A 21,751-nucleotide genomic window follows, 5' to 3' on the forward strand; every position below is an offset into this window, starting at 1 on the left:
ACCCACCTCTTGGTATCTGAGGAACTTGCTGGCATGCAGTCCAGACACTGTTGTAGGAAATAAGGTCATTGTTCTCTGAGCTGGGGAAAGGAATCAATAAGGATATATGAATAACCAATGTTCCTCTCTCCTAAAAAAGAATGATCTTGCTCGACATCATTCTCAGCTATTAGTAACTTTGCTGTTGAAATGAGGTTTTTTTCCGCTCCCTGAAGCAAGGAACCCCATTAACTGATAAACCCAATTGTAGCATCACTACCTCTGAGTTGGAGTCATGAAAAGCACATCCATAAGTTGAGCCATGCCATCTACGATGTCCAGAGTGGTGCTTCGTACCAGCTTTCTCAGAGTGATTCCTGTAGCCAAACCCAAAGACTAAGCAGCCTGGTCTCCTTTCTGGAAGTCACCATCTGCTTTCTTGAGAGTTTAAGCCCTTCAGAACTTAAAGTAATGTGAGTACCAACACAAAACTCAGGTCTTATGTATTTCCCCATGTCTTTTTCTTGCTCCTCCCACCATTTCTGAGTAGTGCTCTCCAAAAGAGATCTGGAACAAAATACTTCCATGACAGCATGTATCCATTCGTTAAGGTCAATGGTCCCTTGGCAACTGTGGCTGAAACACTTGAAGTTTAAACTATCTCTGAGTAACCCTAAAGATCCATGAGACATGCATTCATTTATAATTTTGGCATGGTTATAATCAAGGCATTACCCTACAGGCAGGGCTGGAGGTCACTTAACTTGTAAAGGAGCTCAGAAACAGTGTGTGATGTCATATGGGTGGAGGAGACCAGGGAGGCCCCTATAGATCCAGCATCTATAGTGGTTATAATGGGTTAGAGGGGGAGGAGCCAGTGAAAACTAAAAACCTTTGAGTCAGGCAAAGCAGGGAAGATGGTAACACAGCATCCATATCTTAGCATAAAGCATTATTTATGGAGGTCACTGATATTATATTATCTTTGAGGGCATTTTACGTGAGCAAGTTACACTACATGCTCAAATTGAAGAAAAGGTAATAGTCTCAGGACAGAAGCTGTCATATTAGCAAAGATCTGATCTATAAATCAAACATTTATGTGTATACAGTGGCTTACCCTGATTCTTGGGAAGTGAATAATATACTGCAATCATTGCCTTGATGGCAGCACGGACTTGTTCACAGAACCTCTGTGTTTCCTATGAGGCAATGGATCAATTTCAGAATGAAAAAAAAAGAAATGGATTAGATTCATCAGTCCATTTGCTGTAGAAGAGAGCAGACATCTGTACAGCATCATCTATAAACATTTTCTGTAGTCCTATTCTGAGTTAGGAATTGAACTATTCTCAGCACATAGCAGAGAGGAATTAGCTGGCCCCGTGACTGAGCTGACAACTCAATAAAACATTAAGGAACATCAGGAAAAACTTATTCCTAATATTTTACATCCCAAGATACTCATGATCTGCTGTGAAGTATTCACCATATCTTAGACCAGGAGTTGGCAACTATGGCCCACGGGCCAAATTAGGCCCACTGACAGTTTTTAGAAATAAAGTGTTACTGGCACACAGCCACACTCATTTACATATTATCTATAACTGTGTTCACATTACAAGGGCAGAGTTAGGTAGCTGGCCTGCAAAGCCTAAAATATTTACTGTTTGGCTTTTTACAGAAAAATCTGCCAACCCTATCTTAGACCATTAACCAGGTGTCTGATCTCTCGCTCTCTCACACACACACCTAAAAGAAATTAGCATGGACTCTACAAGGTTGACTATTTTCCTTCTAAGCAGTCACTGGCTTTCTCCTGTCTTCCTTGTCCTCATTTTTCCACTATATTCTAAGCCAGTGCTACATAAAATGTGGTCCACTGATTGGGGCCAGTCCATGAATTGTTATCAGTCTGGGATGGTGGGTAAGTACAATGTGTGAGAATAAGTGTTTAAAGCTTTATATTCATCCTCTGGGTAACCAGAGGCAATTGACATTGCTTCAACATCCAAACACATAAAAAACAAAGCCATACTTCTGTAGGACTAACACGTTAAGATCCTAAGGAAGCAATCATGATTCAAACACACATAATTCAAACAAAACCAAATTCTAACTTTTTTTTTTTTGTAAATTTTTTTTTAATGTTTATTTACTTTTGAGACAGAGAGAGACAGAGCATGAACGGGGGAGGGTCAGAGAGAGAGAGGGAGACACAGAGTCTGAAACAGGCTCCAGGCTCTGAGCTGTCAGCACAGGGCCTGACGCGGAGCTCGAACTCACGAGCTGTGAGATCATGACCTGAGCTGCAGTCGGACGCTTAAGCGACTGAGCCATCCAGGTGCCCCCAAATTCTAACTTTTTAACTGTAAGTGAAACCAATGTCGGAGGCATGTACAGAAAAATAGTTCATGCTGCCTCCTCATGGTATCCTATCAACTGTGAATATTAGCAGCGAATCCCAAATATATTTGAAAGAAAAGAGACAACAGGTAAGGTAATAGTCATACTCCCCTTGAAATAAATACTGACTTCCTTGCACAAATCTTTTAAAATGCTCTCAAATAATTCATTTCTTATTTTCTCATCATAGATCTCTAGGGTATTTAGGGGGAGAGTTTATCATTGTAGGTGCAGCAAAGGAATATTTTTTCATTTCGAAACATCTGGATATATAGACTGAGAAAGAAAATGAAACTATTATGAAAAACAAATAAGGTAATGAATATGCCATTTTAAAATAACCTGATTCCCAAATTAAGTATACCTCATTCTAGAAAAACTGGCAATAAAGCACACCTGGTTATAACACCATGTTTATTTTCCTCAGTTTTATAATAAGGGGTTATTTATTTATTTTTTTCTTTTTTTATATGAAATTTATTGTCAAATTGGTTTCCATACAACACCCAGTGCTCATCCCAACAGGTGCCCTCCTCAATAGCCATCACCCACCCTCCCCTCTCTCCCACCCCCCATCAACCCTCAGTTTGTTCTCAGTTTTTAAGAGTCTCTTATGGTTTGGCTCCCTCCCTCTCTAACTTTTTTTTCCTTCCCCTCACCCATGGTTTTCTGTTAAGTTTCTCAGGATCCACATAAGAGTGAAAACATGTGGTATCTGTCTTTCTCTGTATGACTTATTTCACTTAGCATAACACTCTCCAGTTCCATCCACGTTGCTACAAAAGGCCAGATTTCATTCTTTCTCATTGCCAAGTAGTATTCTAATGTGTATATAAACCACAATTTCTTTTTCTTTTTTTTTTCAATATATGAAATTTATTGTCAAATTGGTTTCCATAATAAAGGGTTATTTAAAAATGCATAAATTCTTGCTCCAGAAATTCCACTTCTGGGATTTTTTTTTTTTTTTTTTTTTTTTTTTTTGCTGATATACATGCATACACAAAGACTGTATTAGGCAATTTACCACAGCATTGTTTATAATAGTTATAAGTCTAAGCTGGAAACAGCTTAGATGTTCACATAAAGTACCAGTTAAATAAATTATGGTTATAACAACTCTACTGAATACTATGCAGCATTACAAAGAACTGAGCAACTTTATATGTGCTGCTAAGAATCAATTTGAAGGGCAACTGGGTAGCTCAGTCGGTTAAGCGTCCAACTTCCAATCACGGCATGATCTCACGCTTTGTGAGTTTGAGCCTGCATCAGACTCTGTGCTGATAGCCCAGGGTCTGGAGCTTGCTTTGGAGTCTGTGTTTCTCTCTTTCTTTCTGCCCCTCCCCTGGTTGTGCTCTCTCTCTCTCTCAAAAATCAATAAATAAACATTAAAAAAAATCAATTTGCAGGCCATGTTAATTTTTTTTAAAAGAAGGTCCAGAAAAGTGTGTATGGTATCCTAACATTTGTGTAAAAAGAAGCAGGCATATACATGTAAGTGTGTACATGCATCAAACACATATGGAACAATACAAAAGGAACCGGGGAGGGGGGATATAAACTTTTCAGCACACTTAACTTTGACATCTTCTGAATTTATACTGTTAATATGTTACTGATTAAATATAAAAAGTAATTCAATATAAAGAGTATTGTGTAGTATAACAGAAAAGGTGTAGTTTAGACATCAGATAGACCCTAATTTAAATCCTAGCTCCACTGCTTATTTACCTGAGCCTATAAGCCTGCTTACTCAGCTGTCAGATGGGAATCATGGATGTGAAAACACCTAGCAAACAGCAAGTGCTTAAAAAAAAAAAAAAAAAAAAAAAAATATATATATATATATATACATATATATATATACACATATATATATACATATATATATATATGTGTATATATATATATATATCAGAAAGGAAATAACCAGGATGAACTTCGCATTGAACCAATACCTATTTAGAAGATCTGCCTAGTCCAGGTAAGGAAGGCACTTGGCAATTTGGTCTTCACAAGAATCCTGTGAGGTGAGAACTGCCATCTTATTTAACAGGTGTGGAAAATAAATCCCCTGGCTTGAGTGGAAAAGGTGGAAAGAAAATGATTGGATTCCTAATGAATAACGAGGCAGCACAAAAATTCCAAAAAGTAAAGCCCACCTGTGGAGAGGGCAGTGGAAGATGAGAGAAGACTTCGGTCAGAGTCGTAGCTTCCCTTGACACGTTCACAGCTGCCTCATCTGTGGGATGACAGAGGAGGCTGGAGCCAACATGTTAGTGCCAAAAAGATAAGCCTGCAGCTGCAGCTGCAGCAGGGACTTTGCGGATGATGCGTTTCCTCTCAACCCTTATCGGCTGAGAAGCCTCAAAAACACCTCCCCAAATCTATGTTTTATATTCCAACTTCCTAAGTGCTCAGGATGAGGAAGGTGAGGTATCCCCACCGAGAGGATGCGGCAGGGCAAAAGCGGGAGGGAAAAAGGGCTAGGACACAGGAAGGGATGAAAAATGCAAGTCCCCAACAGGAGAGGCACTCACTGAGTCTCCTCCAAAACGTCTCAGGATTAAACTCCTTGGTGGTCTCCAGGGCTTCGCCGACTAGTGGGTGTGGCACGCGGGCCAGGCGAGGGGCAAAAGGAAGAGCAGAGATAAGCGAGGCCACTCCCGGCCCCCACCTTCTCCGCCCGTGTCCCCGCCCCCGCCGGCGCCACAGTCTGCCTGTTCCCTAACCAAGCCCGCCCCTGCCGTCGCCCGACCCAACGGCATCAGCTCACCCCGCACTCCAGGTATCAGCAGCCGCAGCTCCTCTGCCAAGTGCCGGATCTGCTCCAAAGGCGGAGCTAGGGTGGGGACCGCCGCTGTAGGCGCGGCTGCGTTCGCCATCTCAGAAGATTGCCTGGAACTTCCAAACAAAGGCGGCCACGGAAGCTGCCGAGCCGCTCTGCTTGTGGGCGTTCTACTTCCGGGAGTCACGGACCCGGGTTCGTTTCCGGCAACAACAACCCACCCCGCCCCAGAGGCTGGGTCACACCTGTGCTCCTCCCCCAAGGCCCGGCCACGCCTCCTCCCGCCCAGAGGCCGGGCCCCCCCCCCCCCACACACAACTCAGTCAGAGTTCTTACCCATCATTCATTTATTTGATTAGATTGAAAAAAAAAAAAAAAAAGAAAAAACCACCTAAAGAACCAGAGAGCCCATAACCTCGAGGGAAAAGAAGACTGGGAGCTAGTACCTCAAGGGTAGTCAGGGTAGGGCCCAAGTTCACACTGGTTCCCTGCCCCTAAAGTGGCACCCTTCACAGCTGAGGAGTTCCACACACTGTGCTAGGTACTTTACGTGAAGTAACCGTAAAAAATACAGTGGGCTTCTGATACAACCATTCACACACCCAGCCCCTGCCCTGTGGATCTCCTGATTAGGACTTTCTCTTCACAAAAGTAAATCAACTCTTTGCCTTCTTGGAGAAGGAAGGAATCATGGCATTATTTAGAGATTTTTCTGCAGTCCATTCTGCAGGAATCAGTAGTGGGTAATCCTCCCCAACTCCCAGGTGTCCAAGGTGCAGCAGCTCCCTGAAGCCTGCCCACCAACACTGGCCTTCCACCTGCTGCTGGGCCAGGGGCCTGGGCTACAGAGGCAGATGGTGAGGCATGGCCTTTAGGAGCTTAAGTGGCTTTTTAACTGCGCTATGAAGGTTCCAAGCTTGGTAGAGTTCAGTGTCCACACACAACGAATGATAACAGGTGTCAACAGTGTCAACCAGGTCCGCAAAGGGGAGAAGAAAAAAGCTAGAGTGCCATATGTCATATGAAGAAAATAGCAGGAATAAATCTGCCAGATGTACAGCAGTAACATAAGTAGGTGAACAGGTATAACCTTCAAGTATTTGCCTTGACGGAGATGGGACCGAAAGTTGTGACCAAAGCACCGCTGCAACAAGCTCCAACACAGGTAAACCATCAAGGGGATGTTAAAAAATGCCAGCTGGAAAGAGAAGCAGAACAGGGTATTATCTTATTAGCAAGACCTTAGGGGGCCAGGTCTCATTAACACATTATTGGTGGCTCCTAACAATATGTTGCTCTCTTTCTTGGGGGTTGATTCTCTGATTGTTTATGCTTCAATCACAGTTGCTTATAACACTCAGCAAGAGGTGACTTATAGTTAGTTGTACATTTGCCTGTATCCTTTTGTTCATCTTAAAAGTAGGTATCATTTATGTTGAAGGCCTCAGTAATGTTTAAGCTGGAAATGAACTGAGTATATGTACATACATACACACACTCCTTTTTAGCAGATTGAGGGGGGACGTAGGCATCACTATTTTTTTTAATCTCTTATTTTATTATTCTTTAAAAAAATTTTTTTTTTACATTTATTTTTGAGAGAGTGAGACAAAGTGAGAGTGGGGGGAGGGGCAGAGAGCGGGAGACACAGAATCCGAAGCAGGCTCCAGGCTGTGAGCTGTCGGCACAGAGCCTGACGTGAGGCTCAAACCCACAAACCATGAGATCATGACCTGAGCCTAAGTCGGACACTTAACAGACTGAGCCACCCAGGAGCCCTATTCTTTTTTTTTTTTTTTTAAAGTAAACTCTACACCACACATGGTGCTCAAACTCATGACCCCAAGATCAAGAGTTGCATGCTCCACCACCTGAGCCAGTCAGGTTCCCCCATTATCTCTGTATTTTAAAAGTTTATTTATTTATTTGGGGTGGGGGGGGGGAGGAGAAGAGGGGATGAGTGGGGAGGGGGAAAGAGCAAGGGAGCGAAAGAATCCCAGGCAGGCTCTGTGCTGTCAGCTCAGAGCCCAACACGGATCTCAATCTCATGAACAGTGAAATCATGACCTGAGCTGAAATCAAGAGTTGGATGCTTAAGCAACTGAGCCACCCAGGCGCCCCATGTATTTTTAATTGAAGTAGCATGCTGAATACTGGAATGCGAATCAGAAGATTTAAGTTATAATTCAAATTTAGCTGCCGTGTGATTCATTCATTCATTCACCAAATAATTACTGTGCTCCCAATACATGGCAGGCACTGTGATAGGCTCTAGGCTGAGGACACACTGGTGAACAACTTAGAAAGGATGCATCATAGAGCTTACACTCTAACAGAGAGAGAGAGAGAGAGAGAGAGAGAGAGAGAGAGAGAGACCAAAAAAATAATCATTATAGATTGTGATAAATTCAATGAAGGAAATAACTGGGTCACAAGAGGGTAACTGAGAGATGGGTTTGCTGAGGCCTGAAGAACAGGAATGACTCAGGGGAATGAAGTGCATTCCAGGCAGAAGACACAAATGTAAACCCCTGAGGTGGGAGAGGTCTTAGCCTATTTAAGGCCCACGAACATGGAACATGATGAGTGGGATGGAAATTAGGGCAGTCAGCGGGACCAAGATCATGTCGCGACTCTGCTTAAAGGTCTTTAAGCTCAGGAGTGAGCTGATTAAGCTTTTGAAAGGACAACAGTGGACACTGTGTGGCAAACTGACAGTAGGGAGGCAAAAGCAGCAGTGGGAAGACTAGCCTGAGGGTCACTGCAGTAGCCCAGACAAGAAATAATTATGAGTTAGACTAATGTGGTGGTAACAGAGATGGAAAGAATTGATGGATTCAAGATATGCATTGGAGGGAGATCAAACAAGAGATTACTTGCTAATGAATTAATACAGCATATTACAAGGAAAGGGAAAAATTAAGGATACATTCTAGAAAAACTAGGTAAATGGTGGAGCCATTTATTGAAATTGGAAAGAAATGAGGGAGGAACAGGTTTGGGGTAGAAACTAAAGTTCCTATTAGACATGTAATATTGAGGATGGCTGCTAGAGATTTAAGGAAAGATGTGAAATGGCAGTTGGATATATAGGCACCTGAAGTGCAGAGAACAAGTCAAGGGTAGGGATAACAGGTTTGGGAGCCACAGGCCTAGATGATACATAAAATCCAGTATTAGTGTACTATTTATTAAAATATGAATATAAACACCACCTTTTAGTAAGGCTCAGGTTTTACTTGTTGTAAGAGTACTCCTGAGAGACAGCCTCCTTACGTATTTATGTAATAATACATAAAAGAGAACTGAACCAGACTCGGGACCTATGCACACATAAAATGCTGCTATACCAGCAGCACTTTCAACAATAGCCAAATTATGGAAAGAGCCTAAATGTCCATCAACTGATAAATGGATAAAGAAGGTGTGGTTTATATATACTATGGAATACTACTTGGCAACGAGAAAGAATGAAATGTGGCCATTTGCAGCAACGTGGATGGAACCGGAGGGTATTATGCTAAGTGAAATAAGTCAGTCAGAGAAAGACAGATACCATATGTTTTCATTCATATGTGGATCTTGAGAAACTTAACCGAAGACCATGGGGGAGGAAAAGGGGGAAAAAAAGCTACAGACAGGAAGGGAGGCAAACCATAAGAGACTCTTAAATACTGAAAACAAAATGAGGGTTGATGGGGGGTGGGAGAGAGGGGAAAGTGGGTGATGGGCATTGAGGAGGGCACTTGTTGGGATGAGCACTGGGGTTGTATGGAAACCAATTTGACAATAAGTTATATTAAAAAGAATAAATACTTCAACCTAAAAAAATTAAGTAAAATAAAATAAAATAAAAATAAAATAAAATAAAATAAAATAAAATAAAATAAAATACTGCTATACCAAGAATGTTGTGGTCTTTGGTCAGTGTTTACTAGGCAGAAGTCTTCCCTCTTTGTCTATAATCCTGCTGATTATGCTTTATTGCCCTGTTATGAGGCTGTTAACTCATTTTTAACAATGTTTTTGGATCTCTTCCCAAACATGAGATCATCATTTGAGATTTTAGTACCTTAGTCCTATTAGGTGAGTAAAATAAATAAATAGGTAAATACTTTTCAAACCTATATACAGAGATTTGCTACAGGTCAGTTTTTTATTTGTGTGTTTGCTTTAAAGGAATTTTAATCCAAATGTAAACCTAACCTATCAATGTTTTCCCAAACAAGTATGCTGCTAAGACATCACTAAAAAGCCTAGGCCTAGTTCTTACCCAGTGCAGCTTCCACGGGATAATTAACCCATTTTGTGTGTGTCTATTTTTCCTTTCTTCCCTCTAAAACATTTTCCTTCTTCATTATCATAATCAATTTTGGTTTACTTATATTTATTCTACTATAAGTCCCATATTTCATTTTTTATCAATGGAAAAACACAGTAAAACAAACTACAAAAACAAAAATCTATTTCACTTTTTATAAACCCTGACTGCAAAATGTATTTTAGATGTTTATTAGAGAGTAGTGGAACAGCGAGCTTAAGAAGCACTCAAAAACAAATAAAACAACAAATATTAAAGATTACCCTGCCAGTAAATTAGAAAATATGATCTATAGTGTTTGAGACTGGATTTAATTCAAAACTGTTATGCAATTAGTCCAAAAAGCCAAGATGTTTTAAAATTCCATTTCTGACTTCTTACCTGCAGAATTCCAACTATAAATGTTAGGCTGCCTTGTAGGAAATGTCCATCAACAAAGATCCCAAAGGAAAAGCAGCAACCCAACTTGCCTTCAATGATTTCACCAACAAACCATGGTCCTGAAAGAGGCAATGGACAGGAAAGCAGAAGATTAAATAACTGTGATCATGATTATATACATCACGAGGTACATTTATGGGAATAATAAGTGTGAGAGTAGTCATCTATAAGCATTGTACTAGTGGGGCGCCTGGGTGGCTCAGTCGGTTAAGCATCCGACTTTGGCTCAGGTCATGATCTCACAGTTTGTGAGTTTGAGCCCCGTGTTGGGCTCTGTGCTGACAGCTCAGAGACTGGAGCCTGCTTTGGGTTCTGTGTCTCCTCTCTCTGCCCCTCCCCGACTTGTGCTCTGTCTCTCATAAATAAATAAATGTAAAAAAGAAATTTAGAAGCATTGTACCGGCATAGCTTTTTTTCTTTGCTAATCTCTACGTTGTACCCTATGTCCTAGCTAGCCAACCATTTGCTCCTTTGCTCCGTAATTGTCTAATTATAAAATCGTCTGAGTACATGCTGTACCTGAATAGATTCCAGAAACACATTGGAGTACATTCAGAAACTTTAGAAGATTCTGTTGCAATAGTAACCTAATATAATGCATTACCATTTCCTTTAAGAAGCAAAGTGTATGGGAACTAATTTTCTAGGTAACTACTATTTACTCCTTTAAGCAATAAACTTCAACCACTTTGATCTTTCTAAAATGGACTTCTTCTCTTTTTATTAATATTAATGAAGTATTTTGACCTTTACTTGCTGACCCAAGCCATTACTTTGTACATCAACTACACATTCAAGGTTAACATGTACAAAATTTAACTTGCTTTTCATTTAGAATGTCAGAATGACTTTTCTCTCTGCCCTATTATTTACTTCCCCTTCTCAGTGTGTAGGTTTCTGGAACTACTATATTGTCAAGAATGATTAATGGACAGTCAAGACTTCCGTTCTCAAAATGCAAATACCATCATTTGCTGGTAATATTAGGGTTCAGCTTTAAAAAGTCATAGGTAATTTTTTCAGATGTATATTATTTAACCTCCAATGGATACAGAGTCTAAAAAAGTTTTCCCTGCAAGTTTCAACTTTTAAACATGGAGCAAAATTCAGCCCATTTAATGTTTTCTTTTACAGCCAGGAACCAAATCACTTGCTTTACCTTCTAGTGCAAGATAAGTGTCTAAAATAGCTTCAACCTAGCTTAGAACAAGGAAACTGACCTCCAAAGGACCATCTGCCATAGTTTGTTACACAGAATTCTAAAGTGTTATATATTTTTTAATTTAACTACTTTCTGTTCTCTGGTGGGAGTTTACTAGTGAGCAAAGAAAAGTCCTGAGGTCAAATAAAAGCACAAGACTAAGTAACAAGTAGGCTAATCTACTCCTAATTGACTTTTAGTCACTAAGGAACATCAGTAAAAAGCTTTAAAAAGAGATTCACAGTGTTTTCTGTTTCCCTAAGTGGCTAAGTGACTAAGTATTGGTTATAATAATATAACAGAATAACTCGGATATGCCTGAACTCACTGCTCATCTCAGTTTCTTTCTTTTTTGAGCTGAGTGTTTAAGAGCCACACATTACTAAATATTCATTGAACTATATATAACACATTGTGCTTAGCGCTGGGCATAGAGCACTGAACAAGACAGATTAAGACCTCAATGGATATTCTAATGAGAGAAGAGATGATTAACTCAGAAGATAATCATTATGATTATCATTATGATGATAATAAAGGGAATAAAAAGTGTGATGAAATAAAGGATAAAACTTTAAGGTAGTCAAAGAAGGTTGCTCTCTACACACTAATTCCTTAACGGTCTTCTCAGCTTAAGTTAACTCGGTGTCAACTAAATGTTCTTTAAATGTGTTAGGAAAGAACTTTATTTCCTAAGACCATGTTCCAGGAAATGATTTATACAGAAACTATGTGCTGTTCATTACATTCTCAAGAGCCTAAATGACTCTATTGTCAAAATTCTCCATATATGGCAGAATTCTCCACAATCTCAAGTTTCCTAATTGACTTACCCAGTGCTGTATATAGGGTTAGCAGCAACACAGAATAGTAGAAGATGTTTAGTTTGCTCAAGACGTGGAGGGAAAATGAGGCCAAATTTATAAATCCTGGAGACCCTAAACAGAATAAATTTGAAAAACCCAGTAAGCACACATACAGTTCATTTTCTAGAAGACTTCCATGGACTATTATACATTCAGCAAATCTTTTGTTATATGATAACTATACAGATGATGCCACTTTAAATTCAGAAGTTGGCGGGAATTCTGATAAGCCAGTTCACTTAGAATTGTAGAACGTAGGAAGTTCAAAGCAATGGTATAGCTGTGAGACACACATGTGCACACACGCACACATATGCATGTGCACATACCTTTTTCCATGATTAAACATGTAGGTTTGAAATATAGTGCTATGCTCAAAATATGACAAGTCTGTTTTCTGTGGGATTTAGTATCCAAATGTACACACTTCCAAATGATATATGAAAAGATATCAAAAGTATATCAAAGAAATATCAAAATTTCTCCAGTCTAATATTAAGTATGAATATCTAATACTCCTCTCCCATATGTGACACAGCTCTTAACTCACAGCTATCCTCTTATTCCATTTGAAAGAGATCTCTAAAGCTCTTCAAATTAACTTCTCTTAAAATATAGTGCCAAAAGTGCCAAGTGTTTGGGCTTCACACAGAGAAGGTCCATTCTGTGGCCACAGACTAAAGGACCACAGATCCTCAAGGGAGGAGAAAGTGTATATACATTTGCAGTGGTTACATAAGCAAGGTGACTGACCAACTACAGCATTAATTTTCAGGAAGGACGATAGGGATTCAAAGAAACAAGAGTTCATTATGATCTGGAATGGAGAAAATTGTATGAAAAAGAGGGGTTGAGGTGAGCCCTAAAGGAAGGTAAGATTTAGATAAGTTTATAAAAATGAATTAGAGATAATAGCCTAGGCAAAAGCCCAGAAGCAGAAATGAATATGGTATGTGTAGAGAACAGTGAAAAATTATCCAGGCTAAAATATAGGTAACTGGTTGAAGATATGGCTAATTAGATAGGACCTGACTGTGGAGGATCTTCAATATTTGGCAGAGATGTGTGCTCATTTTGAGCTATATTGTGATATCTACCCCCCCCCCCCGCCCCGATTCTGGTTGAGCTTCATATTATTGCAATGTAGCACCAAAAACCTGAATTTTTTAAAAAAGATCAAGTAGTGTGGAAAACGTGTAAGTTTGAAGACTGCACCTCACAGAGCTCAGGCAAAGACAATTTATGTTGGTATTTATATTGGTGGTGGTGAGCACATTATATGACACTTTAAAATGAAGTCTCCTGGGGCGCCTGGGTGGCTCCATCGGTTAAGTGTCCCACTTCAGCTCAGGTCATGATCTCACGGTCCATGGGTTCAAGCCCTGCGTCGGGCTCTGTGCTGACAGCTCAGAGCCTGGAGCCTGCTTCGGATTCTGTGTCTCCCTCTCTCTCTGACCCTCCCCCATTCATGCTCTGTCTCTCTCTGTCTCAAAAATAAATAAACATTAAAAAAAATTTTTTTTAATAAAAAAAATAAAAAAATAAAATGAAGTCTCCTAAGAATAAAAGGAGCCATGACTACCTTTATGCTCTGGATATCCTTGACACCTAAAAGTAATGAGAATGGTGAGCTGGACCAACACAATCATCACAAAAAGGACCCGGGCCTGCAGAGAAATCAACGTTAATGTAAAACAGATACAGGGGTGCAACTTCATTTAAGGTTTTTAAAATGGCCTCATTAACAAAAGTGGAAATGACATCACTACCAGAAATAACTATATAAGAAAAATATACGACCAAAGAGAATCAAAACAACTGATCCATCAAAAAAGAAAATTATAGATTGCCTCAGCATTACTCTTTCAGAATTTGGATAGTTAGACCCATATTGAAACATGGTAGTTTTATAGTTATGCGAAGTGATCAAATTAAAACAGTCCACCTTCACTGTACCCGAAGTACAATATGTTTTATAAGAATAAAGAAAAACAGTGCACAGTGCACTGCAGGCTGAGTGAACTGAGACTGCAGTTTCTTTAGCTTTCTCCAACAAGACAGCATTCACTTGGAGATTAACTCACAGTGAAGAGACATAATCTACGTTCTTGTTTCTCAAAGTATGGTGGACCCCAGATCATCATTGGGATCCCCCTGTGCCTGTTGGCAATGCAGAATCTCAGGCACTATCTCAGCCCTACTAAATCAGAACCTGTCTCTTACTCATGTTCCCTGGTGATTCAGAAGTACATCAAAGTTTTCAAAGCTGGATCTAGGTGACTATTAAAGATCCCCAAAGAAAAATAAATGACACACAAAAAACTTGTAAAAATGAGATACAAATGCTAGTCATATTCCTAAAAAGCTTAATCACACAAGTAATAAAAGTAAATTAAAATAATAATAAATTTACATTGTAAGTCTGTGATGATATATAGTAAAGCTATATATATCTAGAAGGTGAAATTAAAAGAGGCTTGAATTTTCTTCTCAACACTGTAGAGTGTGTCTTTTGACGTGTTTTTTGTCAGTACCTGGGACAGGTGAGATCTGAGGGAAAAAGAGGATACATTGCCAAGCTTCTCTGGAAGATAATTTAACAGTGCATTTGAAAAAAAATTTTTTTTTTAATTTTTTAAGACTATTTTAAAAATACCCTTTTATTCATCCAAGAAATATTTATCTGGGGGCCTACTCTGTGTTAGGCATCAGACAGACAAAGACCCCTGCCCTCATGGAGATTATATTTTAATGAGGGAAGATAGATGAAAAATGATGAATTTAATAAATAATTTGTGTAATTATATAAGAAAGTATAAAGAGTAATGTGTCCACTCTTTTATCTAACAATTCACTTCTAGGAATTTATCCCAAAAAACTAATATAGTTTTTAGTTGCAAGCAGCATTTATATAGTAGAGGGAAATATTGGAACCAAATGTCCAACAAGAGGTAAATGGCTAAGTAAAGGTATATTTATGACAAAAAACATCATGTTATAAAATGTAAGTTGATGTCAGAAAATAGTCATAACAAATTCCTTAGTGGAAAAAAAATTAGCAAAAGAGAATAGAAATTACCTTTTTATATTAAAGACTCATATACAAAATTTATATGAGAAAAAAACAGAGTATCATAATGACAAAAACAATGGCTATAATAGGTAGTATGATGAGTAATGTGGGCTGATTTTACTTTATTTCTAAATTTTCCAAGTTTTCTACATTAAGCATATATTATTTATGTAGAAATAAATATTATTTTTAAAAGATCCTTAATCCAATTTTATGCAGTTCCTGTAGTTCCCTTAGTTATCCTGGTTTTATGGTAGTGGTTAGAACCAGGTTCCCAAACAGGTATTAGTTGTCAATGCCTCTGCTTCTTTTAATTCAAATCAACTTTAAAGAATTTTATTCTTCTAGACAAACAACTTAGTTTTATTGATCCATCTTTCTCATTACATGATTATATGACGACTTTGGACCTACCACTAGATTGGACCGAATCTAATCTCAAGTTGAATTTACTTACCACGATGCCATGGTCAGTAAGGAGAATAAATGATGCCAGGGGATCAAATCTGAGATGAATACCCTCTTGAAGAGAAAATATGTGGTGAACACTCTTACTTCTCCCAGCAGAATCCTAGTTATAAGGAAAGCAGAGAAGTGACTCTTAGGCACATTTAAATATGTATAATGTTCCAAGATTAAGTTTCCAGTAACTTTTGTCAGTTATCTCTGACAAAGCTACATTTTTTCATTTATTTTTGCTTCTTCCTATAAGCACTTTAAATATAACTTATTTTAATGCCTGTAATTCTAGATTTAAATTGGGAATATCAGCATGTACTCACAATGTATTTTCTCTTAAAGAAAAATATGTATTTTCCCTCTGCTCACTGAAAAGGCCTAAAAATAGTAACAACCCCAAAGCATTGATCTAGCTGAGTTAGTGCCCAGATTGTAGTCTCAAAAATAAAATTTCTCACTACAAGGAAATAGTTGATTCCAGTTCTTTTTCTTTTATTTTTTAAGTTTATTTATTTATTGTGTGTGTGTGTATGTGACATTGGGAGTGCTGGAGAGTGGCAGAGAGGGAGAGGGAGAGAGAATCCCAAGCAGGCTCCTCCCTGTCAGCATAGAGCCAGATGCAGGGCTCGAACTGCCAAACAGTGAGATCATGACCTGAGCCAAAACCAGGAGTGGAATGCTTCACTGAATGAGCCAATCAGGCACCCCTGATTCCAGTCCTCAAACAAGAAATACACAGGAAGAGTTTAGAATATCTTCATGCCAGAGAGTAAGAAAACTAACAAAGACTACTAAGATTTTATCAAAGGACTTAGTGGTCAACCTGGAAAGGCTCCCACTAACCAAAGGTGGAATAATTTGAGCATTAACAAGAATAAATGCAATGGATTGAAACATACCAGATATGTATAAATATATATATTTTTTAAAACTTGAATTCATAATGATGCTGAATGTAAAAGATACTTTTGGTTGCCTTTGGAAGATGCTAGAAAAGCAACTCATTACCTTTAAAACTGGTTTAGAAAAGGGAGGGTGGGGGGAAGAATTTAGAATGTAACCCACCTTTCCCGTATGGACTTCTAGATCTTTTCTTTAGGGAACCATTCAAATTAATACTAATTTTACAAGGAGTGACAATTTGAATACCACCATTTTATAACTCTAATGAAATAATGGATCTACATTTCATCTAGACCAAGGCCATCAACAGCTGCTAGAAATCCTTCAGTGAAAAGCTGATTAGGTACTTCATAATGAGTGGAGGGAGAAGCCAGCAGTGTGCTCAAGCTGGCTTGACAGGCTCACAAAAGCCAATTGTTAAATTTTCAGGAAATTTGCAGGCCAGATGACATGTTAGTAGCTTAAAACCAGCTATGGTAAAAATATTTATACTATGGAAATTGGAATAAATCAGAGAAATATTACAAATCAGGGTTCCTCCTTCATACCTGCCCCAGGCTGGTTGTTAGTTATTTATCAACATAACAGTTGCTGGATAAAGTTAACAACACCTGAATAAAATGGCCAATCTTAACAATACTAAAAGAGAGAAACCAGGTCTCATAGGCTTCTGATAAAAGCATAAAACATCAGGGGTGCCTGGATGGCTCTGTTGGTTAAGCATCCAACTTCCACTCAGTTCATGATCTCCCGGCCTGCAAGTTTGAGTCCTGTGTTGGGTTCTGTGCTGACAGCTCAGAGCCTAGAGCCTGCTCTGGATTTTGTGTCTCCCTCTCTCTGCCCCACCCCCACTTGCGAGCGTGCACGTTCTCTCTGTCTCTCAAAAACAAATAACCGTTAAAAAAACTTTTTTAAAAAAGCATAAAACACCAAATGAAGTATTCCTGCCATAAAACAGACTCAAATGTGATCACCCCTTAAATCTAACTACCAGTTATAGAAACTAGAGGGGATGGAAGAACATGCTGAATGATACATGAATGTAAACAGCCAAAATCTAGAATAGAGGAAACTCTACAGGATAGAAGATCCAGTTTCCAAAGCAAAGAAATTGTAAGGAAAAATAAAAAATAACAAGGAGATAAGAGAGGGGAACCTGTAGATGAAAAAAGAACTCGAGACAAATCAGCTAAATTCAGGATTTGAGCCTTGTCTAAATTCTGATTTGAGCCAACCAAATACAATATATATATTCACATATATATGATTAATTGGGAAAACCGAACACAGGCTGGATAGTTTGATATTAAGGAATTACTATAGATTTTTCAGGTGTGTTATGGTATTATGGTTACATTAAAAAATAATTCTTATCTTTTAGGGACACATGCTGTCATGTTACAGATAGAATACTATCATGGTGTAGGGAGGAGTAAAGTAGGTGGGGTATAGATGAAATAAGATTGGTCATGAGTTGATAACTGTTGAAGTCAGCTAATGGATACATGGGAATTCATTATAGTATTATCTCTTGCATATATTTAAAAATTTTCCCATCATAAAAAAGTTTTAAAATAGCAAAAAGAACTTGCACTCATGTTTATCAAACTTTTATTGCTCAAAATGTTCTTACTTTAAGTTACAAGTTGTTTTAAAGCCCAAGTTTTCTTTAATTTACAGATTTCTGGAGTCTGTTCTTTCAGTTGGCAAAGTAGGCACAATAATCTAAACTTCTGATTCTCAAACTTTAGTGCACATTGGAATCACCTGGATGGACTGTTGAAACAGATTGTTGGGTCCCATGTCCAGAATTTGATTCAGAGGTTTGGTATGGGACATGAGTTTTTTCTTTTCCTTTTTTTTTTTTAATTTTTCACATTTACTTATTTTTGAGAGAGAGAGACAGACAGACAGACAGAGTGCAAGCAGGGGAGGGGCAGAGAGAGAGGGAGACACAGAATCAGAAGCAGGCTTCAGGCTCTGAGTTGTCAGCACAGAGCATGACGCAGGCTGAACCCACAAACCGTGAGATCATGACCTGAGCTGAAGTCAGACGCTTAACCAACTGAGCCACCCAGGCGCCCAGGGAGTTTACATTTCTAACAAGTTCCTAGGTGGTGCTGATGCTACTAATTCAGGAACCACACTAAGAAGTGATCTAAAGGTCTAATAGCTACTAGGTTAATCTTTTAACTAATCTATAACAGATCAGTGGTTTCCTGGAAATGAGGGTAGAAGGAAGACAGCTGCAAAAGAACACAAGAAAACTTCTGAGGGTGATATATTGTATTGATTGTAGTAATGGTCAAGGAAGTCACCAAATTATACTCTTTAAATATATAGAGTTTTTTTGTATATGAATTATACCTCAATAATATAAGAAATATTAAAGATATAAAATGTATATTTAATTTCATATTTTTACTAAGGATTTAACTAAGCAGCCAGAGATGTTTCAGGGAACATGAGCTATGTTTTTTTCCCTCAAAAAACTATAGAAGCTGGGGTTCTGAGGCAATCCAAGGATTAGGGGATTCTTCACTCCTACAGTGAGGTCTTCTATGGCCACTCCTACTTCTCTTGCCTAATTGTAAAGACAGGGAATAATTTATTCTAGGTACCTCAGGTTTTTTCTTGTACCTCAGGTTTTCTTTAAATGATCCAACTTCTAGTAGGAAGGACATTAAGAGTTCATCCCAGGAGCACCTAGATGGCTCAGTCAGTTAAGCATTTGACTCTTGATTTCAGCTCAGGTCATGATATCACAATTCGTGAGATGGAGCCCTGTGCCCAGCTACATGCTGACAGTGCTGAACCTGCTTGGGGTTTTCTCTCTCTGCTCTTCCCCTGCTCTCTCTCTCTCAAAATAAATTTTTCAAAAACTTAAAAAAAAAAAAAAAAAGAGTTCATCCCAGCCATCAGTCCCTTCCACATTCTCCCTATGAGTTTCTTCTTCCTCCTAAGCACAACACTTCAAAGATGGGTGGCATTGCAAAATGCCTTTTCTTGTTTTACTCCTCTATGAATTGGGGATAAAACTACCCACCATATAGGGTTGCTATATGGATTAAGTAAAAAACTCCAAGTGTCCAGCATCTCCTTAAAAGAGCTCAGTAAATAGCTCCTCCCTATTCAAAATCCTTCTCTGCGACACACACAAAAGATAATGAAAAGGGAAGCCTGGGTAGCTCAGTCAGTTAAGCATCTGATTTCGGCTCAGGTCAATGATCTCACAGTTTGTGAATTTGAGACCTGCATCGGGCTCTGTGCTGACAGCTCAGAGCCTAGAGCCTGCTTCAGATTCTGTGTCTCCCTCTCTCTGTGCCGCTCCACTCTCAAAAATAAGTAAACGTTAAAAAATTTTTTAAAAAAGATAATGAAAATAATTACATGTGTTTCCTGAAGGATTACATGGTAATCTTCAAACTAAGACTTAACATTAGAGATGAAATAGTTAAAAACTGTCATCAAATCATGAAATTGTAGGATTTTTTTTTTCAGAAACTAATTCCTAAGCACAGTCTATCCCCTCAAGAATTTCACAGTGTTGATGAAAGTGATCTTTTTTTGGTAACTGTGACCACTTCCTACTCTGGCAGGTGCTGGTGAATTAAATGCCCCCTAGCTGAACTGGAATAGACACAGGCAGACTGTTACTACATATACTATCAGTGTATACTCCCCAAATAAACAAAAAAATTCTCTGATGCCTTGAAAATCCTCTATCCTAGAGCTTTCAAAACAGTGACAAATTTTCCTGTACTTGGAGACAGCAAGCAAATGCATGGATACATAAATCCGTGTTTTCCGACTTACTCTATTATCTTTGGGTATGTTGGGGAATTTGCTCCCATTACCAAAAGACTGTGGCCAAAGTTGAAAAGAATGGTTTCCTGTGGTTCAGAAATGGGGAGACTATGGCCAGGAATTGCACACTGATGAGTCCATTTTTTTGTCTAACAGAATTATTCCTGAGTGCCCATTTTCAGAATACACTAAATCTAGTGTATTCAAATTTTTAATTAACTTAGTTTCATCTCTATCAATTGACTGGGGGAAAAAAAAAACCCACATCAGAGTTTAGTGTGGTTGCAGCCAAATCATTTATATAGTAAGTTGAAAATTACTAACTTACCTGGACAATTACTTCTATGTTATGTGTCCCATTACTGTAGTTTCTTGGGTTCCACTTCAGTATGAAAATAGGACCAGACAAATGAATAGCTTGCCCTAAATGGATTCCATCAATCTTAACTGTGACAGAAGTAATGGAGGATAAGGAAAAGGCCAAGACTCTAAAATGAGAAAATACATAAGCATGTGGTTTTAGAGACTTATCACTATACTTAGAATGGAGAATAACCCTATTATAACCTGAAATTATATAAATGTAGGCAGAACCATCACACTGTATAACCATTCGTATGACTGCTAGTCCCAAGATCTAGTGGCTTTCTGAATCATGGCTCTTGGAGTTGTATAAATAAGCAAACCTGAGTTGGTGAGAAGCTAGAAACTATTCTTGTATTTTTTTAGAAAGGAAAATCAATTTTCTTTTGACAAATAAATCTGCAGTAGATCCCAAGTTCTTTCTGAATAAACTGCTTGAAGTCCTGGTTTTTCATATAGGAAAAGAATATTGGTTAGACATCTCAATTTGTTAATCTAATGTTAATCCTACATCCACTCATTTGATTCCCAGTATTATCTGCCCAAAAGAAACAATGTCATAAACAGAGCTAAGGCTACCAGGCCCTTTCAGAGAATATGATGTCTAAATCAGATGTCCAACTCCTATCCAAAAAACCTGACTGAGAGATATAGATTTCACTTCACTACTGACCAAAAATCAATCAATGATACCATTTTTTCCAGATTAATTAGTACATCTTTTAAAAGTACAATATCCAAAAATGATAAGAGTGCTGTGAAACTGGAACTCATATTGCCTGGTAACATTATAAATTAGTATCTGTTTTAAAAAGTAATTGGGTACCTTATGCACTGCTGGTGGGAATGTAAAATGGTACAGCCGCTATGGAAAACTGTATGGTGGTTCCTCAAAAAATTAAACATATAATTACCATGAGATCCAGCAATTCCATGTCTAGATATATTCCCAAAAGAAATGAAAGCAGGGATTTGACAGAGTATAGCCCTGTTCATAGTAGCATTATTCACAACAGCCAAAAGGTGAAAGCATAAGTGTCTATCAACAGATGAATAAACAAAATGTGATATATACACACAATGGAATATTAGCCTTAAAAAGCAAAAAAAATTCTGACACACTCTACGAGAGGGAGGAACC

General features: G+C 38.5%; 2 protein-coding genes across 10 annotated transcripts in view; both read right to left on the minus strand.

Annotated features, from left to right (window-relative positions):
- CCNDBP1 (cyclin D1 binding protein 1) overlaps positions 1-5,366 on the minus strand; it is a 39,486-nt gene extending 34,120 nt beyond the window's left edge. For 4 of the 7 annotated variants that reach the window (XM_019442382.2, XM_019442383.2, XM_019442381.2 and 1 more), the window contains exons 1-6: positions 5,165-5,364; positions 4,929-4,988; positions 4,551-4,630; positions 1,100-1,181; positions 260-356; positions 7-80 (exon numbers count right to left, since the gene is read on the minus strand). In XM_019442382.2, coding sequence (XP_019297927.2) covers positions 7-80; positions 260-356; positions 1,100-1,181; positions 4,551-4,630; positions 4,929-4,988; positions 5,165-5,273 — 502 coding nt within the window. In that variant the 5' untranslated portion in view covers positions 5,274-5,364. Of the gene's footprint in view, positions 1-6; positions 81-259; positions 357-1,099; positions 1,182-4,550; positions 4,631-4,928; positions 4,989-5,164 lie in introns of all 7 variants that reach the window. The other 3 variants (XM_053889140.1, XM_019442377.2, XM_019442384.2) reach the window with 2 other exon arrangements.
- A 149-nt stretch (positions 5,367-5,515) lies between these two features.
- TMEM62 (transmembrane protein 62) overlaps positions 5,516-21,751 on the minus strand; it is a 32,780-nt gene continuing 16,544 nt past the window's right edge. For all 3 annotated transcript variants that reach the window (XM_019442392.2, XM_019442397.2, XM_019442394.2), the window contains 6 exons: positions 20,576-20,735; positions 15,536-15,649; positions 13,588-13,672; positions 11,973-12,077; positions 9,879-9,997; positions 5,516-6,374 (listed from right to left, as the gene is read on the minus strand). In XM_019442392.2, coding sequence (XP_019297937.1) covers positions 6,048-6,374; positions 9,879-9,997; positions 11,973-12,077; positions 13,588-13,672; positions 15,536-15,649; positions 20,576-20,735 — 910 coding nt within the window. In that variant the 3' untranslated portion in view covers positions 5,516-6,047. The remainder of the gene's footprint in view (positions 6,375-9,878; positions 9,998-11,972; positions 12,078-13,587; positions 13,673-15,535; positions 15,650-20,575; positions 20,736-21,751) is intronic.

Source organism: Panthera pardus, unplaced genomic scaffold (assembly GCF_024362965.1).
Source record: "Panthera pardus isolate Hobbes unplaced genomic scaffold, ASM2436296v1 HiC_scaffold_24, whole genome shotgun sequence".
Lineage (NCBI taxonomy): Eukaryota > Metazoa > Chordata > Mammalia > Carnivora > Felidae > Panthera > Panthera pardus.